At 56.4% G+C, this 25,927-nt stretch overlaps 1 protein-coding gene across 2 annotated transcripts in view; it reads left to right on the top strand.

Moving 5' to 3' along the window:
* Positions 1-1,788: 1,788 nt before the first annotated feature.
* MYH14 (myosin heavy chain 14) overlaps positions 1,789-25,927 on the top strand; it is an 85,470-nt gene continuing 61,331 nt past the window's right edge. Inside the window, exons 1-10 of one of the 2 annotated variants that reach the window (XM_014795158.2) lie at positions 1,789-2,356; positions 5,599-6,009; positions 11,677-11,833; positions 14,629-14,656; positions 14,772-14,874; positions 15,531-15,554; positions 17,633-17,725; positions 18,148-18,211; positions 19,935-20,033; positions 21,001-21,141. In XM_014795158.2, coding sequence (XP_014650644.2) covers positions 5,602-6,009; positions 11,677-11,833; positions 14,629-14,656; positions 14,772-14,874; positions 15,531-15,554; positions 17,633-17,725; positions 18,148-18,211; positions 19,935-20,033; positions 21,001-21,141 — 1,117 coding nt within the window. In that variant the 5' untranslated portion in view covers positions 1,789-2,356; positions 5,599-5,601. The remainder of the gene's footprint in view (positions 2,357-5,598; positions 6,010-11,676; positions 11,834-14,628; positions 14,657-14,771; positions 14,875-15,530; positions 15,555-17,632; positions 17,726-18,147; positions 18,212-19,934; positions 20,034-21,000; positions 21,142-25,927) is intronic. The other variant, XM_004440309.3, reaches the window with a different exon arrangement.

The raw sequence follows: 25,927 nt of genomic DNA, 5'->3' as shown, positions 1-25,927 counted from the left end.
AGTCCCTGCTCTGCCATTTGCCACCTCTGTGACTTTCGGCAATTAACACCCTCTTTCCAAGCTTCTGTTTACCTCATCTGGAAGATGAAGATCTTAATAGCACCCAGGCCCGGGGGTAGTGGTAAGGATCAAATGAGATCATGTAGGTAAAGTGCTTAGCACAGCTCCTGGCATGCATCAGGCACTCAGTAAATGATCATTATTATTACCAACGGGGTCGCCCACACCTCTCGGTGGGTAAGAGCCTGGTACGCGGTCGGCGTTCGACAAAAGTGAATTCTCCCTCCCGTCTCTCCTGCCCGCCGGCTCCCGGGGGACCCAGGCATTCCGGCCTCCAGCCGCCCCCCCACGCCGGCCCTTACAAAGGCCCCCATTCACGCCTCGTGCACAAAGCGCCCCATTCACCCTGGTCCCTTGGGCCTCCCGCCCCCCGGCAGCCCCTCGCGCCTCGCCATTGGTCGCACCCGCTGCCCGTCAGGCCTCGGGTCCCGCCCACGACCGCGCCGCCGAACTCTGCGCTGCGGCGCTGTTCTTTTCCCACGGCTGGCACTCTCCGGCAACTTCTGATTGGCCCTGCCCGCCAGCCGCTCCTCTTGATTGGCGGGCGCGTCCCCCGATGGGCGGGGCCGTGGGTTGCCGCAGCGGGCGCCGATTGGCCCCTGCTGCGCTCGTGTGGGCGGGGCTTTCCTGGCGGGCCCGCCCCTCCTTCTCCCCAGGCCGAAGCCTCCGGGCGGCCCTGGAAGCCGGTGAGTGTCCGCGGCCCACTGCCCGCGGGAGGCGGCGGAGCGGGACGGGGCCCGGGGAGGCTGGAGCCTGGGGCCGCGATCGAGGCGCTGGAGGCCGGCGCGGGCGGCGGGGGAGGGGCGGGGACTCGGGCGCTCACCTTGGGCGCGCAGCGGGACGGCGGGGCGGGGGGGCGGGGCGGGGCGTCTACACTCGCCCAACTCGAGTCCCCACTGTGCGCCAGGCCGGGCCGGGGTCCTCGCTGGCGACCCCGGGCCCGTTCTGCAGAAAGGGAAACTGAGGCTCGCTTTGGGACCTCGGACAGTTGAATTCCTGAGTCATCGCCTTCAATCCCCCGCCCCCAGATGACAGTGTCTCTGTCTACACGTGTAAAAATTGCGGACCAGAGACAGGGGTCAGGACTGGCAGAGGCAGAGGGAGGGTGCAAAGACGTAATTGAGCGCCTATGGTGTACTTTGGCGCCTTTATTTTTATAACTAATCTCCTTTAAATATATTAACTCGAAGTGGGTTATATTGGACCCATTTCACAGTGAGGGAAAAACAGGCTGGACAGAGGCGGGGACTGCAGGGGGATCGGGTCGAGAATAACACTTCGGAGACCGACTGTGTGCTGGCTTAAACTTACACAGTGGCCCCCCGGGGAAGGCTGCGGTCCCTAGGGCGTAGATGGGGAAGCGGGTTCCAGAGAGTTACCAACAAGGGAGGAGACTATTGACATTTTTGAGGACCCACTACGCGTTGCCGCCAAATCCCCTTTTTAGAATCACAGAAAACGGTCTGGGCTTGAATCCCAGCTCTGCCTCTTACTGACTCTGTGACCTTGAGCGCGTTACTTCGCCTCTCCCTGCCTCGGTTTCCCCATCGGAGAAATGGAGGTGCTGATCGACCCTATCTCATTGGTTGCGGAGATCGTTCTCTGAGTTAAAACTCGGAGAGCTGTTCTAAGAACAGCAAACAGCCCGCACGTAGTAGGTGCGCTTATCACTATTTAGTCCTCGTTTTCCCCATGAGGAGACTGAAGTTCAGGAGGAGGCCGGAATAACATTTTGTCGTCGTCTTTGGTACTCCTAGCATCCTCTGTGGATTGTGTTGTCCCATTTCCAGGGCTGGGCAAACTGAGGCTCAGAGGGACTAAATGATGTGGTGAGGCATTGCTTGTGCAAGCATTGGGCTGGGCATGTTCTCCCACATCGTTTTATTTATTTCATTGGCCGCAGTTTACAGAGAGGAAGGCTGAGGCCCAGGAAGCTAGAGCGGGATTCGAACCCGGGAGTCCTCAGCCCTCTCCGCCGCGGGCCCTTGACCTTCGCCCGCCAGAAGGAGGAGGGGCCTCTGGCGCTGCCGCCGCCACCGCCGCCCACCTGGCAACACGCTCATCCCCGCCTCCCCCATCCCCCTGGCGAGAGCCCTGCAGCCCCGGGACCCGCCCCCTTCCCAAGCCGGGCAGGTGCCGGGTGACATCAGAGCCGGGCTCCCTCCCGGTGACGCGACGCGGCCCCGCCCCCGCGCTGGACCGCGGAGGTAGCCGCACCTGAGGGCTCTGCAGCGAACCGCGGCTTCCCGTGCCCCCTCCCCGTCTCCCCGCTGCCCGAACCGGCCGGCGCCCCCAGGTAGCCCCGAGGATCCGCGGCTTGAGGGGGCGGCGACAGGGCGCTGGGGTCTCGGGGAGATAGAGGTTGGGCGCTCGGATTCCTGGATCCGAGGAGGGGGTGGGGGTTCAGGAATCCCACGTCTGAAGAAGGATGGCGCTCGGGGCCTGGACTACTAGGTCTCGAGGAAGGAGGGCACTGGGGCCGGGACTCTGGGTCTGAGGGCCCGGATTCCTGGGTCTTGAGGGAGGAGGCGGCGGCTGGGGACCTGGACTCCTGCGTCTTGGGGAGGAGGGGCTGGGGGCTGAGACTCCCAGGTCTGAGGGAGAAGGGGCTGGGGACCTGGACTCCCGGGTCTGAGGGAGGAGGGGCTGGGGGGCCCGGACTCCGGGGTCTGGGGGGGGAGGGGCTGGGGGGCCGGGGCTCCGGGGTCTGGGGGAGGAGGGGCTGGGGGGCCCGGACTCCGGGGTCTGGGGGGGGAGGGGCTGGGGGGCCCGGGCTCCGGGGTCTGGGGGAGGAGGGGCTGGGGGCGGAGACTCCCAGGTCTGGGGGAGAGGGGGCTGGGGCCCTGGCCCCCCGGGTCGGAGGGAGGAGGGGCGGGGGGGCCCGGACTCCGGGGTCTGGGGGAGGAGGGGCTGGGGGGCCCGGGCTCCGGGGGCTGGGGGAGGAGGGGCTGGGGGGCCCGGACTCCGGGGTCTGGGGGAGGAGGGGCTGGGGGGCCCGGACTCCGGGGTCTGGGGGAGGAGGGGCTGGGGGGCCCGGACTCCGGGGTCTGGGGGAGGAGGCGCGGGGGGCCTGGACTCCTGGGGCTGGGGGCGCCCTCCCCACTCCTGGGTCCAAGGGAGGAGACGCTAGGGTCCCAGATTTCCTGGTCTGGGGGCAGAGGGGCCTCCTGAATCCCAGCAGGCGGCTGAGTTCTGAGCGCTGGATGCCGAGGGCCGGAACCCGCCCCAGGGCCAGATCCCTGGCTCCTCTCTCTTCTCCAGCCCGGGAGTCTCTGCCCCTCCCGGGGCAGGTGTTTCACCTGCCCTGGTGACAATAATGAGCCCTGGCAGAGGCGTTCCTGCTGGCTGCGGGCGGGCGGGGCGGCTGGAGGGGCTCCGCCGTGGGAGCGGGCGGCAGGCCCGCCCCATCAGGGCTGTGTCAGCCCCCGGCGTCCTCACCTCTAGCCTGGCTGCAGTTAGGCGAGGGGCCTGGACTCCCGGCTCTAGGGAGGGGACGCGGAGGGCTGGGTGATTGCAAAAACTCCTAAACTCTTCCTGGTCAAAGGCCGAGGCTGGAGAGGAAGTGGGTGGGGTGCGGGTGGGGGTAAAGTCCCAGAGAGGGAGCTTGGCTCTGGGTGGATCAGGGCCTCCCGGGAGGCCTGGGGTGAGCCTGGGCAATTTGGGGCCTGGGAGGTAGAGAAACGCCTTCCGCTGGTGGTAGAACCTGCTGTTTGAGTGCAGGGGCCCAGTGTTGGAGGCCCGAGTGCCGCTGGGGGCCGCGACTGCTGGTGCTGCGGGTCTGGGACGAGGTGAAACGTGTGACCTGGGGCCAAATTTCCGGGTGGGAGAGGCTCTGAGGGAAAGACAAGGGCTTGAGGGCAGCAGATCTGGGGATGCCTCGAGAGGAGCTGGGTGTTTGCAGGGACTTCTCCAGGGATATGTTGGAGGTGGGGGGCCTGGAGGGCAGAAGCAGAAGCCCTGAGGCGGGGCAGACAAATATCGGGGTGTTCCTGTGACTGGTGTGGTAGGGCAGTGATGCCGACGTTGGAGGCAGTGGAAGAGAAGAGATGCCATCTTCTTTAGGAGCAGGCACGATGAGGGACAGGGAGAATATTTTTCCTGAGAGGGACTTAGATGGTTCTGGAATTGCTGTCGTCCATTCACTACTGGTCTGTGGCCCCTTTGAGGGCGGGAAGGGGTCTCGCACATTCTGGCTCACCCAGTGCCCTCATTACAGCTCAGAGCTCACATTGGGTCGTGTCTTTCTAAAAGCAGAGGAGGAACCCCCCAGATCAGGAGCTCCTGAGGAAGGGCCCCATCTGACACATTTGTGGGTCCCCAGACTCACTCCGGGCAGAGCCTGGTACTTGAATGGCCTCAGGGAATGTTGAGTCAATGGAAGACTGAATGAATGGGTCTAGTCTCCCCGTTACAAAAGAAGGAAGCCAGGGCACAGGGGAGGAAGGCACTGTTAACTGAGGGATAAGATTCCAGTCTGTTCTGCGCAATAGGGTAGACCAGAGGTGGTCAGGGAACCTGAGTGACAGAAATCAGATTGACACCTTCCTAGGGCTCACATCTAAGAAGTCAAGGTCCTCATCATGACCCAGTCTGGTCCCCTTTGTCCCAATCTTACCTCACCTACCACCCTCTTCCCCTCAATCACTTGGCTCTAGTCACAGACGTACAGGCACACTCCTGCCTCAGGGCCTTTGCACTGGCTCTTCTCCCAGCCTGGAATGCTTTTCCTCCTGACATTCCCATGACTCACTCCCTTCATCCTCAGGTCCTTATTCACATGCCCCATCAGAGACACCTTCCCTGGCCACCCCAATTAAAACTCCAACACCCCTCAACCCTAACATCCCCTGTTCCCTGCTTTATTTTTCTCCTTGGCATTTATCATCATTTAACATACTATATAATTTACTTATTTATCTTTTTATCTGTCTCCTGGGATTAGAGGGGTGCTATCCAGTAGAAATATAATGCAAGCCCAATGTGTAATTTAAAATTTCCTAGTAGTGCATTAAAAATTTTTTTAAAGTAAAAAGGAACAAGTGACATTAATATTGATGATATATTTTATTTAACCGAATAGATCCAAAATATTATCATTGCAATATGTCATCAAATATAAAAAATACTAATGATTTTTCATTGTACAAAAGTCTTTGAAATCTGCTGTGTATCTCATACTTAGAACCCCATCTCCGTTTGGATTCTCCATTTCAAGGGCCCAGGAGCCCCGTGGGGCGGTGGCTCCCACATTGGACTGTGCAGGGCTAGAATGTAAGGCAGGGGTCTTTTTTCTGGCTTGTTCTTTGCTATATGGCCAATGCCTTAAGCCTGATTCACAGCCTGGCTTATTAATTATTGAATGAATGAATGAATGGATAGAGAGGTGAACGAATGGAGCGGGGGGAAAAGGAGATCTGTGGACCCATTTTGCAGATGTGTCCAAAGAGGGCTGGTGAGGAGAGGCAGTGGGGACCGCCTCGGGGAGCCGGGGTGGGGATGGAGCCCCACCTGACCTCCGTCCCCTTCTCTCCCCCGCAGACCATGGCAGCAGTGACCCTGTCCGTGCCCGGGCGGAAGGCGCCCCCCAAGCCGGGCGCAGTGCCCGAGGCGGCCCAGTCGTACCTGTTCGTGCCCAGTGCGCCGGGCGTGGGGGGCGGGCCCGGGGGCCCGGGCACCTCCCCGCAGGTGGAGTGGACCGCGCGGCGCCTGGTGTGGGTGCCCTCGGAGCTGCACGGGTTCGAGGCGGCGGCGCTGCGGGATGAGGGCGAGGAGGAGGCCGAGGTGGAGCTGGCGGAGAGCGGGCGGCGGCTGCGGCTGCCCCGGGACCAGGTCCAGCGCATGAACCCGCCCAAGTTCAGCAAGGCCGAGGACATGGCGGAGCTGACCTGCCTCAACGAGGCCTCGGTGCTGCACAACCTCCGCGAGCGGTACTACTCCGGCCTCATCTACGTGAGTGGCCTGCTGTCCGGGGAGGGCGTTCCAGGGCGGGGAGCACCCCGACCTGAATCAACGTGAGGCTGTGTATAATCGTTATCCCGTGTCGTGAGACTATTCCTACTCTAGTTGCCAAATTATAAATCATTGGATTACCAGGACTGCCTCAGACCCCATTGGAGATGTCCCATAATATTATATGGGTAGTTGCACCTTAGTATTTTCCTGAAGTATAAAAACATCTGGGGGCCGGCCTGGTGGTGTAGTGGTTAAGTTCACACGCTCCGCTTCGGTGGCCTGGGGTTCGCAGGTTCAGATCCCAGGCACGGACGGGTGCACTGCTTGTCAGGCCATGCTGTGGCGGCGTCCCACATAAAGTAGAGGAAGATGGGCACAGATGTTAGCCCAGGGCCAGTCTTCCTCAGCAAAAAGACGAGGATTGGCAACAGATGTTAGCTCAGGGCTAATCTTCCTCACAAAAAATTAAAAAAAACCCTCAATTCTCAAATATAATGCATCCAGAGGGTTTTGAGGAAGGGCTGTGGGTCTGTAGTAATAATTAACGAGAACCGCTGAGTATGGAAAATGGCATGCCAGGCTTTGTGCTAAATAACTTCCATATATTAATTCATTTCTTCTCACCTTACACCAAGTAGAGTCTATTATCATCCCATTTTATCTAAGAGGAAACTGAGGCCCAGAGAGATTTAATAACAATAAAAACTAACGTTGATTAAGCGTGACCTAGGCACTCTAAAATATATTGTCTCAGTAAATTTTCACAATTATAAAGCGTTTTGTCCCATTTTACAGATAAAGAAAGTGAGGCACAGAAAGGTCGAGTTCCTTGACCAAGGTCCTCCAGTTGGAATGGCCAACCTGGGTAGTCTGGATCCAGGCTCTACCATTTTGCTGTGGCGCCTTTTAAGATGAAGACAATTGGGGGCTGGCCTGGTGGCATAGCGGTTAAGTGTGTGCGCTCCGCTGCGGCGGCCTGGGGTTCCCAGATTTGAATCCCGGGCATGCACCAACACACCGCTTGTCAAGCCATGCTGTGGCAGCGTCCCATATAAATAGAGGAAGATGGGCACAGATGTTAGCCCAGGGCCAGTCTTCCTCAGCAAAAAGAGGAGGATTGGTGACAGATGTTAGCTCAGGGCTAATCTTCCTCACACACGCACAAAAAAAACAAAAAGATGAAGACGATTGATGATAGTGAGGTTGACTATGGTTGCCTAGTCTCTGTTAAGCATTTAATGTCTCTCGAGTTATTTAACCTTTACAGCGAGCAGATGACGTAGGGCCTCGGTTCGTAACCCTGCCTTCATGTTAGAATCACCAGGGGAATTTTTGGAAAATACCAAGACCTGAGCCCCACCCCAGCCCATTTAAATCAGGTTCTCTGGGGGTATGACATGAGCACTGGTATTTTTAATAAGTTTCCCCGGTGGCTCTAATGGGCAGCCAGAGCGTTATTAAGAGAAAACAGGATTAAGAGAGATTTGACAAGGAATGTCGACAGTAATAATGAAAAATAATAATTATGGGTGGCTAGCAAATATTTATTGAGCACTTATGATGTTCCAAGTACTGTTCTAAGTACTGCGTGTGGGTCATCGACTCACCTCTGGGCTGGGGACTGTTGTTATCACCTGATGTTCAGGAATGTTAAGTGACTTGGGGCCCAGATTGCACAGACGTGAAGGAGTCGTGCTGGGGTTTGAACCCGGGCAGCTGGCCCCAGAGTGATGCTCCGAACACCAGCTTAGAGGGCTGGGGCCTCATTGCCTCGTGGCCCCACAAGGAAAATCATAAAACACCTAGCTAGAAGCCTAAAAGGAAAAGTGCTGGTTTTATGTTTTAAGAAAACTACAAAACTTTAATGACAGTAATAAAAGAATACTTAAATAAATGATGAGATATATCAAAAAAATAAACTGGCTACCGAGGCTCAGGGCCCCTGGGCTTGGGGTAGCAGATGTGAGATTTGAATCGAGGGCTGTCTGACCCTGGGTGGGGTTGGCACCTTCTCCAGGCTGCACTGGCTGCTTCTGATTCCTCACTCGCCTTTGCAAACCTTGAGAAAGAGGGCTCTGCCCACGGTAGTCCCCTGGATCCCACCAAAGGCAGGAAGATTGGAGGGACACCCAAAACACTGAACACCTTTGGCTTTTCTTTCCTTTTTTTTCTTTCTTTCTTTCTTTTTTTTTTTGCTGAGGAAGATTCTCCCTGGGCTAACATGCCAGAGCTAACATCCGTGCCAGTCTTCCTCTGTCTTGTATGTGGGTTGCCACCACAGCATGGCTGACAAGTGGTGTAGGTCTGCACTGAGATCCGAACCCACAAACCCGGGCCACCGAAGTGGAGTGTGCAAACTTCACCACTAGGCCACGGGGCTGGCCTACACCTTTTGCCTTTTAATAAACACTCTGAACTTTCACACCTTGTGAGGTATCTGCTATCATCCCCATTCTGCAGGTGGGGAAACTGAGCCTCAGAGAGGGGCCAGACCTTGGACAAAGCCCCACAGCTAGGAACCAGCTAAGCTGGGATTTGAACCCAGGCTGTCCAACTCCAGACCCCACATCCCATCCACCACCCTAGGAAGATTATTGGGAAAGTTCAGGGGGAAAAAATGGTGAGGCCTGAGCTAGGGCTGTGGCCCAGGAGCCAGAGAATTGGGGCCTGATAAAAGGAAGTGTGATGGAAGATTCCAGAAGCCCAGACGGGAAGCGAATTGGGCCTTAAGAATAATCATTAGCACTTAGTGAGCACCTGTTTTCTCTGTCGGGTGCTGTTCTTTTTATTTATTTATTTTTTTCCCCCCAAAGCCCCAGTAGATAGTTGTATGTCATAGCTGCACATCCTTCTAGTTGCTGTATGTGGGACGCGGCCTCAGCATGGCCGGAGAAGCGGTGCATCGGTGCGCACCCGGGATCCGAACCCCGGCCACCAGCAGCCCGGGTTAAGCGCGCGCACTTAACTGCTAAGTCACGGGGCCGGCCCTGTCGGGTGCTGCTCTAAACTTCTTTCTGATATGATCTTGTTGACCTCTCGCTCCACAAGGCTGTGAGGTAGAGATTATTGCCACCTTTTCCCACAGCCTGGAGAGGAGAAGCCACGGGCCCAGCAGCAGTTAACAGCCAACATATTAAGCATGCACGGTGTTCCAGGGCCCACATTGGGTCCTGTTCTTGCCACATGAACTTGTGGATGGCTCCCGGCAACCCTATGTGGAAGCCCTGTTCCTATGCCCATTTGGTGAGAAAATAAGACCCAGAAAGTTTAAGATACTTGCTCAAGCTGGAAGACGTTAGAGGTGCGACTCCAGCTCCACCCTGCTTGTCTTCGTCCCGTGCTTAATAAATACTTGTTGACTGGCCAAACTGGTGATGGGGAAGGCAGTGTGGCCCAGTGGAAAGTGGCTGTCTGGGGCTCCAGAAACCCAGCTTCTGCCGCTATTAGGCTGTTTGGCCTGGAGTCGCGCAGGGTCTCAGTCCCTTGGCTGGGATGCCTGGGGCAGGAAGGGAACCCATTTGGGCACTGGAGATGCTCTCTGCCCCTCGGTGGTGGGAGTCGAAAGCCCCCTTTTCCAGGGCTGGAAACTGAGGCTCAGAGAGGGCAAATCCCTGTGCCAAGTCACACAGCTAGAAACCCAGGGTGACATGGCTTTGAAGTCTGGGCCAGCTCTCAGCTCCCAGGTGGGATGGGTTCCATGAGAGTCTTAGGACTCTGGAGTGCGTTTATGGGCCCCGCCTTGGGCTGTCTGGTTTTTATTCATTATCTCCCTTAATCCCCACAGCCTCGGTAACGAGGTGGGGAGTGTTGTCCCTGGATTCTTAAGAAGGAAACCGAGACTATGGGGAGAGTCGCTGGGCTGAGGAGAGCTGGAGGCGGGAGGTGGCCCCGGCGGGTCTGCCTTTAGAGTCTCGAGGGCTGGGGCAGCCACTCCGGACCCTCCCAAGGGTTCCCCACCATGCTATGGCCACTCGGTGGCCCTGACCCTCTCTGGGCGCACCAGCCTCTGCCCTTTGTGCCCTGGCCTCGGCAGCCAGCACAGGTTCCTGTCCTGGGTGTCGCCTTGGCGACAAGGTGTGGCTGGTGGGAGCAGGCTTGGGGGGGGAGTGGCGTGGGGAGTGGGATCCTCCGCCAGCCAGGAGTGGGGGCCCGGGCGCCAGCAGCCATGAGATACCTTCCGAGGGAATGTGGTCCGGCCGCCCCGCCCTCTGAGAGCGGGAGCTCCCGGGAGCACCTCCTCAAGGAGGGGAGGGCAGATACCCAGCAAACCGGTTGTTCTGCTCCGGGCTGGACACCCACCCTCCCACCGTTAAAAGATTGGCACCTGGGAGCCAGGCAGCCTGCGGTCACCACACCCTGCTCTGCTTGAGAAGCGCAAGTTGTCTGGGCACTTAGCAGCCCTGCTGCTAACCAACCAACTGGCTAACCGGCTAACTAGCTAAGGACTAGCTGGCTAAGTAGCTAACTGGTTTAACAGTTAACTTGCTAAGCCACTAAGCAGCTAACTCTCTGGCTAGTTGAGCTAGCTAATTCCAGCTAGCTTAGCTAGTTAGCTCTCTGGATTGGTTAACTAGGTGACCAGCTAGCACTCTAGCTGTCTAACTGTCTCTATCTGGCCTGAGCACCTCCTCTCCACCTGATGCTCCGTGTCAACTGGAGTAGTTCTTTTTTTTTTCTTTTTTGCTGAAGAAGATTCGCCCTGAGCTAACATCTGTGCCAATCTTCCTCTATTTTGTGTGTGGGTCGCTGCCACAGCATGGCCGCTGATGAGTGGTGTAGGTCCGCGCCCAGGCACTGAACCCAGGCCGCCAAAGCGGAGCATGCGGAATTTAACCACTAGGCCATGGGACCAGCCCCTGGAACAGTTCTTAAACCATTACAGGGTCTTGAACCCGGGCCCAATGGGTGTGTGGATGAATTCACAGAGTCCGTGAACTTGGATGCAAAAAAAAAAATTACATCTTTATTTTCACGCCCCTCGAACCTGAAATCCAGCATTTCCTCCAGTCCGAGTGTCCGCCAGAGACTGTGGCGTGAGCAGGGCCTGTGAGCCTGTTATCAGTAGAAACCACAGACACGTTCCTGTCGTGTTTGAGTGGCTGCTGATGCTGTGAGCATCCTTCTGGAGATATTCCCTGCGTGTTCAAGCAAATACGTAAAAATATTCCTCTTCCAACCGTTCCAATGCAAACAGCTCTCACCTTCTTTCCTTGCACTTGATCATGTTTTGGAGAGAGTTCCATGTCTGTACACCAAGGGCATCATGGGAATCCATTGTGTGAACACGCAGCCAGGTCGTTTCCGGTCTTTTGCCACTATTTTGCTGGAGCAGATAAGCTGGCCCGTGGTCTTTTCATGTGTGTGTGAGTCCAGGCGGTGACAGGCTGTGACCTGAGTCTGGCTGGCTGCAAAGGCCACGTTCTTTCTCAGGGTGAATCCTCATCCATGCACCACCTTTGTGCCATTTGAAGATTCTTTTCTACCATCAGCCTGAAAACATTTGCAACAGATGTTCAAATCGACATTGCCATGGTGTGAATGGCTGCCCCTTTGACGGATGCCCTTGTGCAGTGCACAACCTGCCCAGCTGTACATGGCAGCCCCATGCTGCCTTCAGGGCCACAGGCAGGCCGCTGAAGCCCTCTCCCTTCTTGCCCCCTGCAGACGTACTCCGGCCTTTTCTGTGTGGTCATCAATCCGTACAAGCAACTTCCCATCTATACGGAGGCCATTGTGGAGATGTACCGGGGCAAGAAGCGCCACGAAGTGCCACCCCATGTGTACGCGGTGACCGAGGGGGCCTACCGAAGCATGCTCCAGGGTGAGTGTGGGGCCGGGGCTGCTGGAGGTGGCTCTTCAGTGGGGGCCGGGCGGGGGGTCCGTATCAGATGACAGGTCAAGGCTTTCAGATTCTGTGAGGCTTCTTTGTGGGGCAGGAGGGAACACAAATGGGGGGCTGAGTGGGCGAGACTCCAGGGCCTACCACACAGGCCCCTTTTTATCTACCTCCATTTTCACCCCTTCTCTCAACAAGTATCATTCGGGGGCCAATTGGTGTCAGGCTTCTGCAAAAATTTCTTAAGATAGTGATTCTTAGGGTGTTCATCCGTTCAACATTGATGTTGTTGACACAATCTACATTGTCATGGGGTGAATGGTAGGCCGTTAAATGATGGGCAGCATGGAGTCGCTGTGTACAGCTGGGCAGGTTGTACACTGCACAAGGATGTCCATCAAAGGGGGTGCCATTCACCCCAAGACGATGTAGATCAGTCCTAGCAAAGTTACATAATTCACAAGTAATACACATAATACATTCATTATGTATTTATTACATATCATCTATTTTAATAAATATTTTGTATAAATTACAATGTATCTTTATCATATGACGTAAAATGGTATGCCACAGTATATTTATATTGTACATGTTATGCTTATGTCATTTCATAGATACTATGTTTCTATTGTACGTTACAATGATACATTTATAGCGTATGATGCAGTGGTTCTGAGTGTGGTCCCCTCAGCAGCAACATCAGCATCATCTGGAAACTTCTCAGAAATGTGAAGTCAGGCCCCTCCCCAGACCTGCCGAGTCAGAGATGCTGGGGCTGAGGCTCGGCGGTCAGGGTTTTCACAAGACCCCAGGCTCCTTCTGGGGTTCCGAGGCAGGGTCAAGTTTGAGAACCTCTGGTATAACATACAATAGATAATACACCTGTGTCACACAATAGAACATGTTTGTATGTAGGGTGTTTATATTCACTCTACAAATTTGTATTTAATCATCGGTAACACTTATTTTATTTGCTTATATAGTCCAATTTGTTGTCTATTTGATAATAATTTCCAGCTATTATTATAGACGCGTTATTATATCTCAGGAATAAATGTACAATAAAGTCAGGGGGAGTGCCGAGTACTTTTCGTGGATTAACACATTTAACCTCACAGCAGCCCCATGAAGTGGGTTTGCTCATTATCCCTGGTTTGCAGATGGGGAAACTGAGGCACGGAGCAGTACAGTTGTTGCCTACTGGTGGGTGGGTGGCGGAGGTGGGATTTGAACCCAGGGCCCCCAACCACTGCCTCCCTGTAGGTGACACTGTGTATCACGTCCTCCCCCTGGGCCGGATGAGTGAGTTTTGATGTGTGGCCCTCCTGACTCTAACACGCCACCCCGACTCAGCCTCTTGCTTGCTGTGTGACCCTGGGGAAGCAGCTGTCCCTCTCTGAGTTTCGGTTTCCTCAACTAAAATGAAAACAGGCCACAAAACAGTATTATATACTAGCCAGTATATAAAAACTTTTTGAACATTCTAAGTTCTGGCTACAGCCCTGTGAGGTAGGGGCTGTTCTGAGCCTCGTTTTTCAGATGGGGAAACTGAGGCACACAGCACCTCAGAGACTGGCGCAAGGTCACACAGCAAGGCAGAGAGGCAGCTGGGCCTTAAGCCCGTGTCCATCTGGCTCCCAAATCAGGCTGCTAACTCTGATGTCCTGTTAAATGCAGCTCTCACTCTGGCTTAAAACCACCCAGAGGCCCCCACCCTGCTGACAAACCATCCAGACCTTTTAATTATGGCCTCCAAACCCACCTGCACCCTCTCCAGCTCCGCGCCCTCCCCCAGCCTCACTGACCGCCTTTCTCAAACGTCTCCAACTCAGTCTGCCACAGGGCCTTTGCACTGGCTGTGCCTCTGCCTGGAACACTCTTTCCCTGTGTCCTCATCCTTCAGGGCCGAGCTGAAACATCACCTCTTCTGAGAAGCCTTCCTGGCTCTCCACCCTGCCCCTCCATCACTTCCTATTACTTGAGACCAGGGTTTCTCAATCCTGGCTCTGTGGACATTTGAGGCCGGATGATTCTTTGTCGTGGGGGCCGTCCTGTGCATTGTAGGAGGTTGAGCAGCGTCTCTGGGCTCTACCACTAGACGCCTGTAGGACCCCGTCCCTGATTGTGACAACCAAAAGTATCTCCAGACGTTGCCAACTGTCAGATCATCTTTGGGTTTAGTTTACGTGCTTTTTGTCCCCCAGACACTCCACGAGGGTGGGGACCTTGCCAGTGCCCTCTGCCCTCAGTGCCTGGCACTTAGTAGGTGGTGAGTGTGCATTTGTTGAAGGTTTGTGTCAGGCCCAGGGTGGGCGCCGGGGAAGATGGGTGCCTCAAGTTGGGCTGATGTCTCCCCAGCAGGCCACTGGTCACCGTCACTACCGTTTTGTGGCCTGTTTTATATCAGTGGCTGAGCCCTGGGGGCCAGGATCTCGCTCTTGTGTCTTTGAACACACCCAGCACAAGGTGGCACACGGTGGGGGCTCAAATTGAAGTTTGTTGAATGAACTCCATTCTGTTCAGTTGGAGTTTATTGTCTCCATTTTAGAGGTGAGGAGACTGAGGCTCAGAGAGGGACAGCTGCTTCCCCAGGGTCACACAGCAAGCAAGAGGCTGAGTCGGAGTGGAGTATTAGAATTCAGCAGGGTCACACATCAAAACCCAAGCTTTTCCTTATCCCTTGGGAATGATTTTGAAAAGGGGGCAGCCAGCGTAGGGGGCCAGCATCCCCATGGAGAGGCCCTCCCAGGTGACATGTCCCTCTCTGTTCCCTACAGATCGCGAGGACCAGTCCATTCTCTGCACGTGAGTAATCCGGAGGGACTTCCTGGAGGAAGCGGGGTCCCGGCTAGGTGTGGCTCAGCTTGGGATGCGAGGGGCTTAGCTGGTGCCATTGCCGACCCCTTTTGCTTCCCAACAGCGGGGAGTCTGGGGCCGGGAAGACAGAAAACACCAAGAAGGTCATCCAGTACCTGGCCCATGTGGCATCGTCCCCCAAGGGCAGGAAGGAGCCGGGCGTTCCGGTAAGTGACCTGCCTGGGGACACGCTCTGGGCCCTGCCACCAGCAATGCCCCGTCCATCTCAGGCTCTGCTTCCCCCATAACTCCCTGCCCCCTCCCTCATGGAGGGCTACAATTGTGCGCCTTCTCCTGGCTGCCCGTGCCATCTGCACACCTACTACGTGCCTGATATAGTGCTGGGAGCAGAGGCAGGGCAGACACAGACATGTGAGGGCCAGTTCTTGGCCTCATTAGCCGTTAGAACAGCGCCCGGCACACAGTAGGTGCTCCCATTCCTGAGCACCTACTATGTGTCGGGCCTGATTTGGGTAACTGCAATGCGCAGGTTTGTTTTATAAGTGAACACGTATATAGGGCAATCCCTTTGCTTACATGAACTTAACACCAGCGAGGTGGGCGTTATTTCCTGTGTTAAAGATGAGAAACCGAAGGGGCGGCTGGGGAGAGTTGGTGGTCAGAGGTCACACGCCCAGGAAGGGCTTGAGCAGAGTCAAACCCAATTATTGTGGCCCCCCCATGCCATCCCGTTCCAGTTTCCCCAGCCCCTCGTCTGTCCCCCCGCCCCGCCCCCACCCAAGACCGCCGGTTCACCTGTGTGTCTGTCCACGTTCCATGTGCTGTGTCCTGGTCCGTGTCTCGTGTCCCGTGACTTCCTCAGGCCTCCGTCAGCTCCGTGTCTTATGTGAGTAGCTGGGGATCACCTCAAATCATGCCGCCTGGGTCACCCCACCCCACGGTCTTCCTGGCAGACAGGGCCCAAGGCACCGATGGTCACACCTGCCAAAAAGCCACATTGCCGCTTATGGCGGTCCTACTATGTGCCTGCCAGGCCCTGCACTGTCATTGAATGCCACCCTACTGTGTGCACACAGGGCCCCCACTGCTGTGGATGGCGGTCCTAATGCATGCACGCAACCAGGGCCCATGCTGCCATTTTGTGCGGTCCTACTGTGCTCGTGCAGATGCACACTGCTGTTTCTGTTAGTCCTACTGTGTGTGTGCAGACTGTGTGCACAGATATCAATGTGAAACCACCCAGAGACCATTTATTGCTGATTTGCTAAATGCATGTAGACAGGGCGCACAGACACCATGAATTCACACAACCCAGAGACCCACATGGCCATTTATTGCAGGCCTACTGTGTACACTCAGCTCAGGCTAGTCTCTGAGAGCTTATAGAGAATTTAAAGAAATCGTTGGTGCCCTCGAGAGCCTGGCTAGGAAGGACAGGAAGGGGATTCTCGCTTACTGAAGACCCACTATGTGTTGGGCTCCTTGCTGGGCACCGAGGGAATAAAGATTTATTGAATGAATGATTTGAGCAACTGAATTATACACTTTTGGGGCTTCTGGCTTAGTTGGGGAAGAGAGGGTGATCACTGACCACCTCCTGTTAACAAGAAGGGCAGATCCCCATCCCGTCTCTGCTCAGAGTCCTTCCCCCGACTCCCGTCTCACTCAGAGTAAAGCCTTCTCATTTTCTCGTCTCCTTCTAGTTGCTCAAACTACAGGGGGTGAGATGCAGGATGATAGGAACTAGCCCCTCAAATGCCCCCTACCAGCATATAAGCTCCATGAGGGCCGGATTCTGTCTGTCCTATTAGCTGCCGCTTTCTTTTTTCTTTTTCTTTTCTTTCTTTTTTTTTTTTTTTTGCTGAGGAAGATTGGCCCTGGGCTAACATCTGTGCCCATCTTCCTCTACGTTATATGTGGGACACCACCACAGCATGGCTTGATGAGTGGCGCATAGGTCTGCACCCAGGATCCGAATCTGTGAATCCTGGGCTGCCAAAGCGGAGCACGCGCACTTAACCACCACGCCACTGGGCCCGCCCCTGGCTGCTGCTTTCTAATGCCTAGAACCATCCCTGGCACATAGTAACCACTCACTTAATACTTTTCAAAGGAGTCGACAGGTTAGCTAGGAAAATAAACTAATGTATTGAGGTCTCCTATGTGCCAAGCCACAAGCCCTTTGCTTTACGTATATTTTTTCATTTGACAAAGCCATCTGCTTAGCTGAGATTGCTTCATTGTAAAGCAAGCAAGATGCAGAGTGAGAGAAGACACACACGGGCTGACATTTATCGAGCACCTTCCACGTGCCTGGCTCTGACACTGAGGTGGCTGTGGGGAAGTTCAGAGTAAGATCCCTACCCATGGATCAGCCTGCTGGGGAAGGAAACTAGCATTTCTTGAGTGCCTACTGTGTGCCAGACAGTTTGAAGCACTTTACTTAGATGGTATAGATTTTTCCTTAATTGAAATTCCACAAGTAACACATGAGTGCGTATTCACTGTAACATCAACAACTAAAAAATCAGATAAAGTGAAGTTCTTCTTTGCTCCTTTCAGTCCCCCTTCCTTGGAGTGGCTTACACTGTTGACAGTTTGGTGTGTATCCTTGCAGACCTTTCTCCAAATGTTCATGAACGTGTAGACATGAGAGTCTTGTTTTGTGCTGTTGTTTCTTCATTTACTGTTGTGACTGGGATCCCATTGCGGGTATTCTTTTGCAGCTCGTTTCTTTCATTTTGTTCTGTTTGCACTCAACGGTGTACCTTAGACATATTTCCCTGTTCCCTCCACAACAGACTGAAGGGCAGGACCTGGATGTGGATGTGGGGAAGTGGGCACACACCCAGACACACACAGGCCCCTCACACACGCACACTCAGCCAGCTGTAACACAGACCCCCGAGCCAGGCCACCCCCCGCCCCGGTTCTCACTGCCGCGCCGTCCCCCACGGCCCGCAGGGCGAGCTGGAGCGCCAGCTGCTACAGGCCAACCCCATCCTGGAGGCCTTCGGCAACGCCAAGACGGTGAAGAATGACAACTCCTCCCGATTCGTGAGTGTCAGCGAACAGGAGCTGGGCGCGCGGGGTGGGGGTGGGGGGTTGTCTGCTGAGCGGGAGGGGCTGCAGGTGCAGACAACTGGGTCCGAGGGAGGGGGGCCGGGGGCCTGGACTCCCGGGGCTGGGGGAGGAGGGCCGGGGGCCTGGACCCCTGGGTTCGAGGGAGGGGGGCCGGGGGCCTGGACTCCCGGGGCTGGGGGAGGAGGGGCTGGGGGCCAGGGTCCTGAGGAAAGAAGTCAATGAGCCTGGACCTTGGGTTCCCCGGGGAGGCTCCCCCCCCCGGGACCTCTTGATTGGGGTGGGGTTCAGGTGGAGGGAGGAGAGAGCGGAGAGGCAGGCCTGGCTCTGGGAGGGGTGAGTGTGGGGTGGGGGTGCTCTTCTTGTCCTCTGAAGCCCCCCTTCCCCATCCCTCCCAGGGCAAATTCATCCGCATCAACTTCGACGTCGCCGGGTACATCGTGGGCGCCAACATCGAGACCTGTATCCTTTCCGGCCCTGAGGGGCGCCTGGGGGGCCAAGGAGGGCGGCCCGTGGGGTCTAACTGCTTACAGGAAGCAGAAGTCCACACACGCAGGGGACCCTGGCCCCCTGCTGCTCAGAAATGGCCTCAGTTTCCCGCTCTGTAGACGGGGAAGGATCATCGAAGCTCGGGAAGGGGAGGACACAGCATCTCCCCATGGAGGGAGGAGGCCTGTGGGACCTGGAAGGGTTTGGAGGACAGTGTGAGTCCAATTCTTAGCACGGCGCCTGCCACGTCGTAAGCGCTCAAGATGGAGCTATTGTTATTGGAAATTAATGACTAAAGTAAATTAGCCACGTCCTTCTCGATGTTAATATCATGGATTAATAATCATTTATAATCATAATGTTAGCGATGTTAAGAATAAACCACATCTGCATTCCCAGGGGTGTCTGACAAGCTCACTGTCCTCCCTAATCTGGGGGAAGGTTGGGAAGCAGTGTGTGGATAAGGGTCTTTCAAAAGAGGGCTTAGGGAATAAGGGAACCAGATCCCGCCGGGCCCCATTGATTCCACTGCCTCCTGGTAATTGCTTCCTCGGGCACCCGGCCTCGTGTCCCCATGTCCCCTGGAGCCACCAGCTCCTGCTCCCCACAGTTTCTGCAGCCCGTTGCTGCTCTGCGTCTTGGCCCCTGCTGCCACAGGTTCTCAGAGCTCACGGCTCTTCCCGCCCCATCCATCCTCTGTCTCCTGCTCCTCCGACCCCATGGTCCCTGCAACCTCTTTTTATCCTCATGGTGTCTTCTCTGCCCATTTCCTGATGCTGACTTTCTCCCGTCCACACTCACCATGCAGCCCTGGCTGCCCCACTGGGCCCAGCTCGCATGCCCGGCTGTCTGTGCCTCGGGGCCAATGAGCAGCCTGTGGATTGCTGTGGGGCCACCCCCAAGCCGATCAGACGGGTCTCGGGCTCCGCCTGACCCCTCAGCACCAGCGTCAGCACGACCCACATTTCTTGAGGGTTTCCCATGTGCCTGGTGCCGTCCTGAGAGCTCCCCCTGTGTTATCTCCCTTCCTCCTCTCCGTGACCCTGCGAGGTAGAGGCTGTTCCCATCCCCTTTAACAGAAGAGGGAACCGAGGCGCAGGGCTGTCGCCACGCAGGGTGGCACAGGTTGTGTGCGCCTCCCCCGCCCCGCCCTGCCTAGTGGGATCCCCTGCCCCCATCCTCCCCATCTCACCCGAGGACGTTAGCGAGCCAGGGCTCCCGGTCCACAGACCTCAGTTTGCATCTGATCTCGGGCAAGGCTCTGCCTTACGACCGTCATGCAAAATACGTGCCCGGCGGTCCATGAGCGTGGGGCACAGAGGGGTCAACGAGTTACCAGGCGTTTTATTTTGCTCTAAGGCGTCTTGCTGCGTTTAGTGTGGAAACGTGCCGTGTGACTTTCCTAGAAGGGAGGATGGTGTCGATGGAGGAGATGTTCTTGTCCGTGGTTGAGGAGAAGCCAGGCACCGCTCTGGGTGTTTGACGCGTCATAACTCGTTTCCTCTCCCAGAAGCTCGTCGACGGGTGTTATTATCAAGTCCCTGGAACAGATGAGGAAACTGAGGCACGAGTGCTTAAGTGATGTGCCCAAGGCCACTTGTCCAGTTAGTCGCAAGGCTCACGGGGCGGCAGAGGTCGAGGGGGCCGGTGGGGTCCCCTCCCCTCCCCTGCAGATCCTTGACTCGCCTCCGCCCAGACCTGCTGGAGAAGTCGCGGGCCATCCGCCAGGCCAAGGACGAGTGCAGCTTCCACATCTTCTACCAGCTGCTCGGAGGCGCAGGAGAGCAGCTCAAGGGTCGGTGCTGCGCGGCTCCAGGGGAGTGGGTGGGCTTCTCTGGGCCCCGGGAGGAGACGTGGGAGACGCTAATCTTTGTCCAGCACGTGCCTCGTGTCAGCCTCCTGCCGGGTGGTGGATTCCGGTGGATTCGCCTCCTGGACCCCGCTGCTCCCGGTTTCCGCGGCCTCGTGACTCTGCCAGGCAGAGCATCCTGCCCCCCCAACCCCGGCCCGCTGTCTCCCGCGTCTCGCTCACACCGGCTACGCGGCCAGGTGGCTCCACGCTCACTTCTCTTCCCAAGCTCCGGGCCTTCTGCCTGCTCCGGTGGCGTTAACGCCTTGACTGTGGCTTCGCTTCAGCTCCTGCTGCCTCGTGAGCCCCGGGGGTCCTGGTTCGTGTGGCTTCTGGGCGCCTGCTGCCTCACAGCCCCCTCTGCTCTGCCTCCTGCAGCCCCCGGTTCCTGCCTGTGATTCTTCCTGTCTCTGGCTCCACGCTCCTCCTGTCCTCTGTCTGCAGACGGGGGCCCCCACTGCCCTGCGGCTGCCGCATTCTGGCTCCTTCCGCCCTGTAGCTTGGGCCGCCTCCTGGCCCCTCCTCACCCAGGGTCCCGCTCACGGTGGCCTCTGAGCCCACATGCCCTCTGCCGCTGGCCCCCGCTGTCCCCCGGCTTCTGCTAACTCGGGCGCCCGTGGCCCCATTGCTTCTGCGGACGGGCGGCTGCTGCTTGCTCTGGGCATTTCCGTGACTCGAGAATCTCTATGGAAGGAGGGAAGAGGAAAGGCCTCGTATGTGCCGAGCACCCGCTCCACGCCTGCCCCTTCCCGCCAAACCCGTGAGGAAAGGATCCTCACTCATTTGACAGAAGAAGAGACTGAGGTCCCTAGTGGCGAAGTGACTTATCCCAGGGTGGCCATGGAGGAAGCCGGGACCTGGTCTGACCCCACAGCTCGCCCTTGACCTTGGCCTCCACTCGTTACCCCCACAGCCGACCTCCTCCTGGAGCCGTGCTCCCAGTACCGCTTCCTGACCAACGGGCCGTCCTCCTCTCCCGGCCAGGAGCGGGAGCTGTTCCAGGAGACGCTGGAGTCACTGCGGGTCCTGGGATTCACCCACGAGGAGATCACCTGTGAGTGAGCCCCGAGCCCCCGCGGAGGGTGGAGGGGGGGCACCGCCCGGGGCCTGGCCTTTCATTCCTCGGTTTATTGGTTCAAGCATTTATTGAGCACCTACTGTGTGCGGGCACTGGGGCCACAGCAGGGAATGAGACCGACAAACGTCCCTGCCTCAGGGAAACCGACTAAACAAGAACCACGATCCAGATAAATAAAGGAGTTATATGGTCTATGGGAAGGCAGTGAGTGCTGGGGAGAAAAAAAAAAGAGTATGGAGGAGGGAGGAGGGGACAGCTTTAAAAAGAGGATCAGAAAGGGCACACCGAGATGGTGATGTCTGAGCAAAGGCCTGGAGGAGCTGAGGGAGTGAGCATTGGTGCTATCAGGGGAAGAGTGTTTTAGGCACGGGGAAGAGCCTGTGCAAAGGCCCTGAGGCAGGAAGGGCATGGCATCTTTGAGGAATTGAAACTTCTCGAGTGGATTCGGTCTCGTGTGTGACCGAGGGGAGTGAGGAGATGGAAATGGAGCTGCAGAGGCAGGCAAGGCTGGGACTTCGTCCTGGGGGCGCTGGGGAGCCATGGGAGAGCTGGAAGCGGGGGTGGGGGGGCATCTCTGGGCTGCGTGGAGGATGGACTGGAGGCCGGAGGAGGCTGAGACGAGGGTGCAGGGAAGACCCTGACTCTGGCCCTTGGTCTGCCCTGGTTGGTCCAGGCTGGGTGGCTCTGAGGTGAAATACTCCCCGTGTTATCTGCTGTGCCTCCCACGTTTTCCATCAAACCGTGCGTTTCGAGAATAGTTCTATTGCAGTAGTGGTTTAGTTTGCTAGGGCTGCCATAACAGAGCACCACAAACCGAGTGCCTTAAACGGCACGCACTGATGGTCTCCCAGTTCTGGAGGCCAGAGTCTGAGCTCAAGGTGTCGGCGGGGTTGGTTCCTCCTGGGAGAATCTGTTCCCTCCCTCCCCCATAGCTTCTGGTGGTTTCCTGGCCATCTTTGGCATGCCTTGGCTTGTAGAAGCGTCCTCCAATCTCTGCCTTCGTCTTCACGTGGCGTTCTCCCCATGGGCGCGTCTGTGTGCAAATTCCCCCTTTATAAAGACACCCCTCATATTGCATCACCGCCACCCTACGCCAGTGTGACCTCATCTTAACTTAAATAATTACACTCGCAATGACCCAACACCCAAATAAGGCACATTCTGAGGGGTCCTGGGGGTTAGGACTTCAACATACCTTTTTTGGGGGGCTGAGGAGTCATGATTCAACCCATCACAAGTACATATAGGTGGACCTCTGTCTTTTTGGCAGCTGCCTGATGTTTCATCGTTTGCTATGATTCTTTTTACCAGTTTCGTAGAGAAAGACCCTGTTTGGCCAGCTGAGCGCGGCCAGGCTGGGGCTCGTGCTCCTCAGCTCTCTGGCGCTGCGGGAGGCCCCGGGAGCTGTTGTTGGCTCTGGGGCTGAATGGAGAGGGCTGGAAACCCAGTGCCAGCTTGGCTGTCCCCCCCGGGCTGCAAACTCGCCAGCCTGCTTGGGTGTATTGACACAGGGTCCTGGGCCTGCCCGCCTCCACCAGATTTCCCAACCGAGGTTGCGTAACTCCTCACTTGCATATCTCCCCTGTCCTCCCAGGGCAGCTGGCAAACAAATTCAGATGCCGGCCACGCTGGACGCCTGGGCCTCCCGGCCTGGCCCCTCAGGTCCCGGCTGGCGTCCTGACACCGGTCACCTCAAGTCACCCTCCCGGCGGCAGCTCTGATTTTTGCCATTCCGACACAAAAATGTTGAAGCAACGTATGCATGTAGTGACATAATCGGAATGTGGCCGAAGGTCAAAGGGTGAAAGCCAAGCCTCCCCAGCCCCCCCTCCCCGAGCCCTTGTTTCCCCCTGTTAAGCTTCTAGCATCTCCTTCCAGAAATATTTTAGACATGGAAAAGAAGACATTATTTTTCTGCAAAAAGAGGCATTCTCTAGGCCCTGCGCTATCTGGGGATAAAAATGTTAAGCTATTTCTCTGCAGATTTAACCGTTGTGGGCCCCACCTCCCCGCCATTCCTCCCAGGAGCATCCCGCACGCGGCGACTAACAGATGACAACTCCTGGCACGCTGTTCCTGGAAGGGCACAGGGTTTAAATTCTCAGCTCATCACCCCCGTGCTTGGGTGCTCTGTCCCCCACTTTTCCGGACAGTGTATTTTGGTGATAATTCTGTTTTTGTATGTATAGGTGAACTTCAGTCTTTTTTGTGGCTGTGTAGGTTTCGTTGTTTAGATGAACTACAATTCTTGTAATGAATCCCTGTCCCTTGCAGACAGACCTTTAGGGTGACTGCATCCCATTGTTATTGCAATGACACCCCCATCCCCCAAAAAGGGTGCTGAGAATATCCTTGTAAGTAGGTCCTGGTGCTCATGTGGGAACAGAACTTTAGGATCAGTTCTTAGAAACGAAATGCTGGGTCTAAAGAGAGGTGCAGTTTTTGTTTTATCTGGCTTTAGAAAAAAGTTAGGGGACCTACACACCACTTCTCAAGCCATGCTGTGGCGGCTTCCCACATACAAAATAGAGGAAGATGGGCACAGATGTTAGCTCAGGGCTAATCTTCCTCAAGCAAAAAGAGGAGGACTGGCAATGGATGTTAGCTCATGGCCAATCTTTCTCACAAAAAAAAAAAATAGCTTTATTGAGATATGATTCACATACCATACTATTCACCTATTTAAAGTGCGCGAGTTGGTGGCTTTAGTATATTCACAGCGCTGTGCATCCATCACCACAATCAATTTTAGGACATTTGCAGTGGCCCCAGAAGATAACTCACGCCTTTGCTGTCACCCACCAGTGTCCACCACCAGCCCCGGCAACCCCTTATCTGCTTCCCGTCTCTGTGGCTTTGCCTATCCTGGGCCTTTCATATCAATGGCATCATGCGACATGTGGTCCTTTGTAGCTGGCTTCTTTCACTCAGCCTGATGCATTCAAGGTTCATCCGTGGGGGAGCACGTGTCAGCGCTTCATTCCTTTTTATCGCTGAATAATTTCGACTTTTATCTCTTTATTATGGAAAATCTCAAACACATCCGCAGGTCGGGAGCAGAGGGTGACGAACCCCGAGGCACCTGGCACCAGATCCAACGATTACCACTCGTGGGTTCTGGGCTTTGGGCTCTAACCCCCACTTTCCCTCCCCCCTCCCCCTCCCCCATCCCCCCTCCCCCCTCCCCCATCCCCCCGCTCTGAGAGAATGCACCTCGTCGCCGTCCAGAAGGTGGCGCTAGTCTCCACTTCTGCCCGCCGTGGCCCTGCAGCGTCTCCCCACACGCACGCCAGCACCCTCCGTTGCCAACTTTTTTGCTTTTGCTGGTGTGGATGGCGTCTCCTTATGGTGTTATTTCGTGTTTCACCTACAAGCCAGCTGGTTACCTTTTCATAGACCCTCCTTTTGACAGAAGAGGAGACAGAGGTCCAGGGAGGTGGGGTGTCTGGCCTAGGACTCACCCCAGTGGACGAGGAGGTGGTGCAACCCGGGTCAGACTCCAAAGCCGGCCCGTGGTCCGTCGGTTCCCAGAGAGGCAGGTGGGCGCCGCTGTGCCCCCGCGGGAGCCAGGAGCAGAGAGTGTGGGTCAGCGGAGGCAGGACCTCCATCCCGCCCCCCGCCCTGGCGCCCCACCCGCCTCCCCGAGAGGCTCAGCAGGAGCCCGGCGCGCGAGGCGTGCGCCCTCTGCCTGCGGCGGGGCTGGGCCCCCTCGGGCCGGGGCTTGCCTGCGATCTCGGCTGGGCTGAAGTCACCAGCGAGCTACCTGCCAGCTCCTCGCGCGTCAGTTTCACCCGGATGCTTGGCACCATCGCACGTTCCTAAGCCAACTGTAAAAGGCCATTTTAAAGGCCACGGGGGGTGGGGACTCCAGTCTGGCCGGGTCTGAGCTGACCTTAAGGAATGAACGATCACTCAGTTTGTTAGGGGTGAGGGTGCCATTGTGGGTCTATAAGGAGCTGGCCTTATTTATTTATCTTTTGGGAGGTGGCCCCGCTGCCCCTCGACCCCAGAACCTCCCAGCAGTTTTGGGGCTCTTGGCTGTCCCTCTCCACCCGCCCCTGACCCAGAGGGGCAGAACCAGAGACCCCTGAGCCCAGCCACTCCCACTGCCCAGCTGGGGAAACTGAGGCCCGAGAGGCCACCCGCCTTCCCAAGGTCGCACAGCAGACTCTTGCTGTTCCTTAATATATTCCTCATTAGTTAACTCTGACGTTTATTCATTAATATATTGATTCATTCAACACATGGTGCAGTCTGTGGGCCAGACCCCTGCGGGCACTGGGCGGCCCTAACAGTGACCAAGACTGAACAAGCCCGTGACCCCTGGAGCGCTCAGACCCAGGGAGCATCAAATCTCACGAAGAGATTGAAGTTGAACCTCGGGAAGGGTGACAGATGGAAGGTGCATGGAGCGGTGGCTGTGTGTCACAGGTTCCGACGCGGTCTGGGGAGGGTCAGGGCGGCCCCTGAAGGAGGGGGTGCTTGATTGAGCCCTGGTGGTGGGGTGGGAATTAGATGGTGTAGAAACGGCATCTAGGCGGAGGGAACTGCTGGGTCAAAGGCCTGGCAGCAAGAAAGAGTGTTGCCTGTTGGAGGAGCTGCAAGGAGCCTGGTGTGGCTGATTGGACGAAGTGAGGAGACCCCGGGGCTGGAGGGGGTGGGAGGGTTGGGGACAGGGCACTGAAGATCCTGATAAGGAGTTAGATTGGATCCCAGAAGTTGTGGGGACTGTGGAAGGAATTCTTCCCACAAAACTGGCAAG

The sequence above is a fragment of the Ceratotherium simum genome, chromosome 33 (genome assembly GCF_057802395.1).
Source record: "Ceratotherium simum simum isolate JZ-2026a chromosome 33, ASM5780239v1, whole genome shotgun sequence".
Taxonomy (NCBI): Eukaryota; Metazoa; Chordata; class Mammalia; order Perissodactyla; family Rhinocerotidae; genus Ceratotherium; species Ceratotherium simum.
Note: the sequence above shows the minus strand (reverse complement) of the source record. Positions and strands in the feature narration are given on the sequence as shown.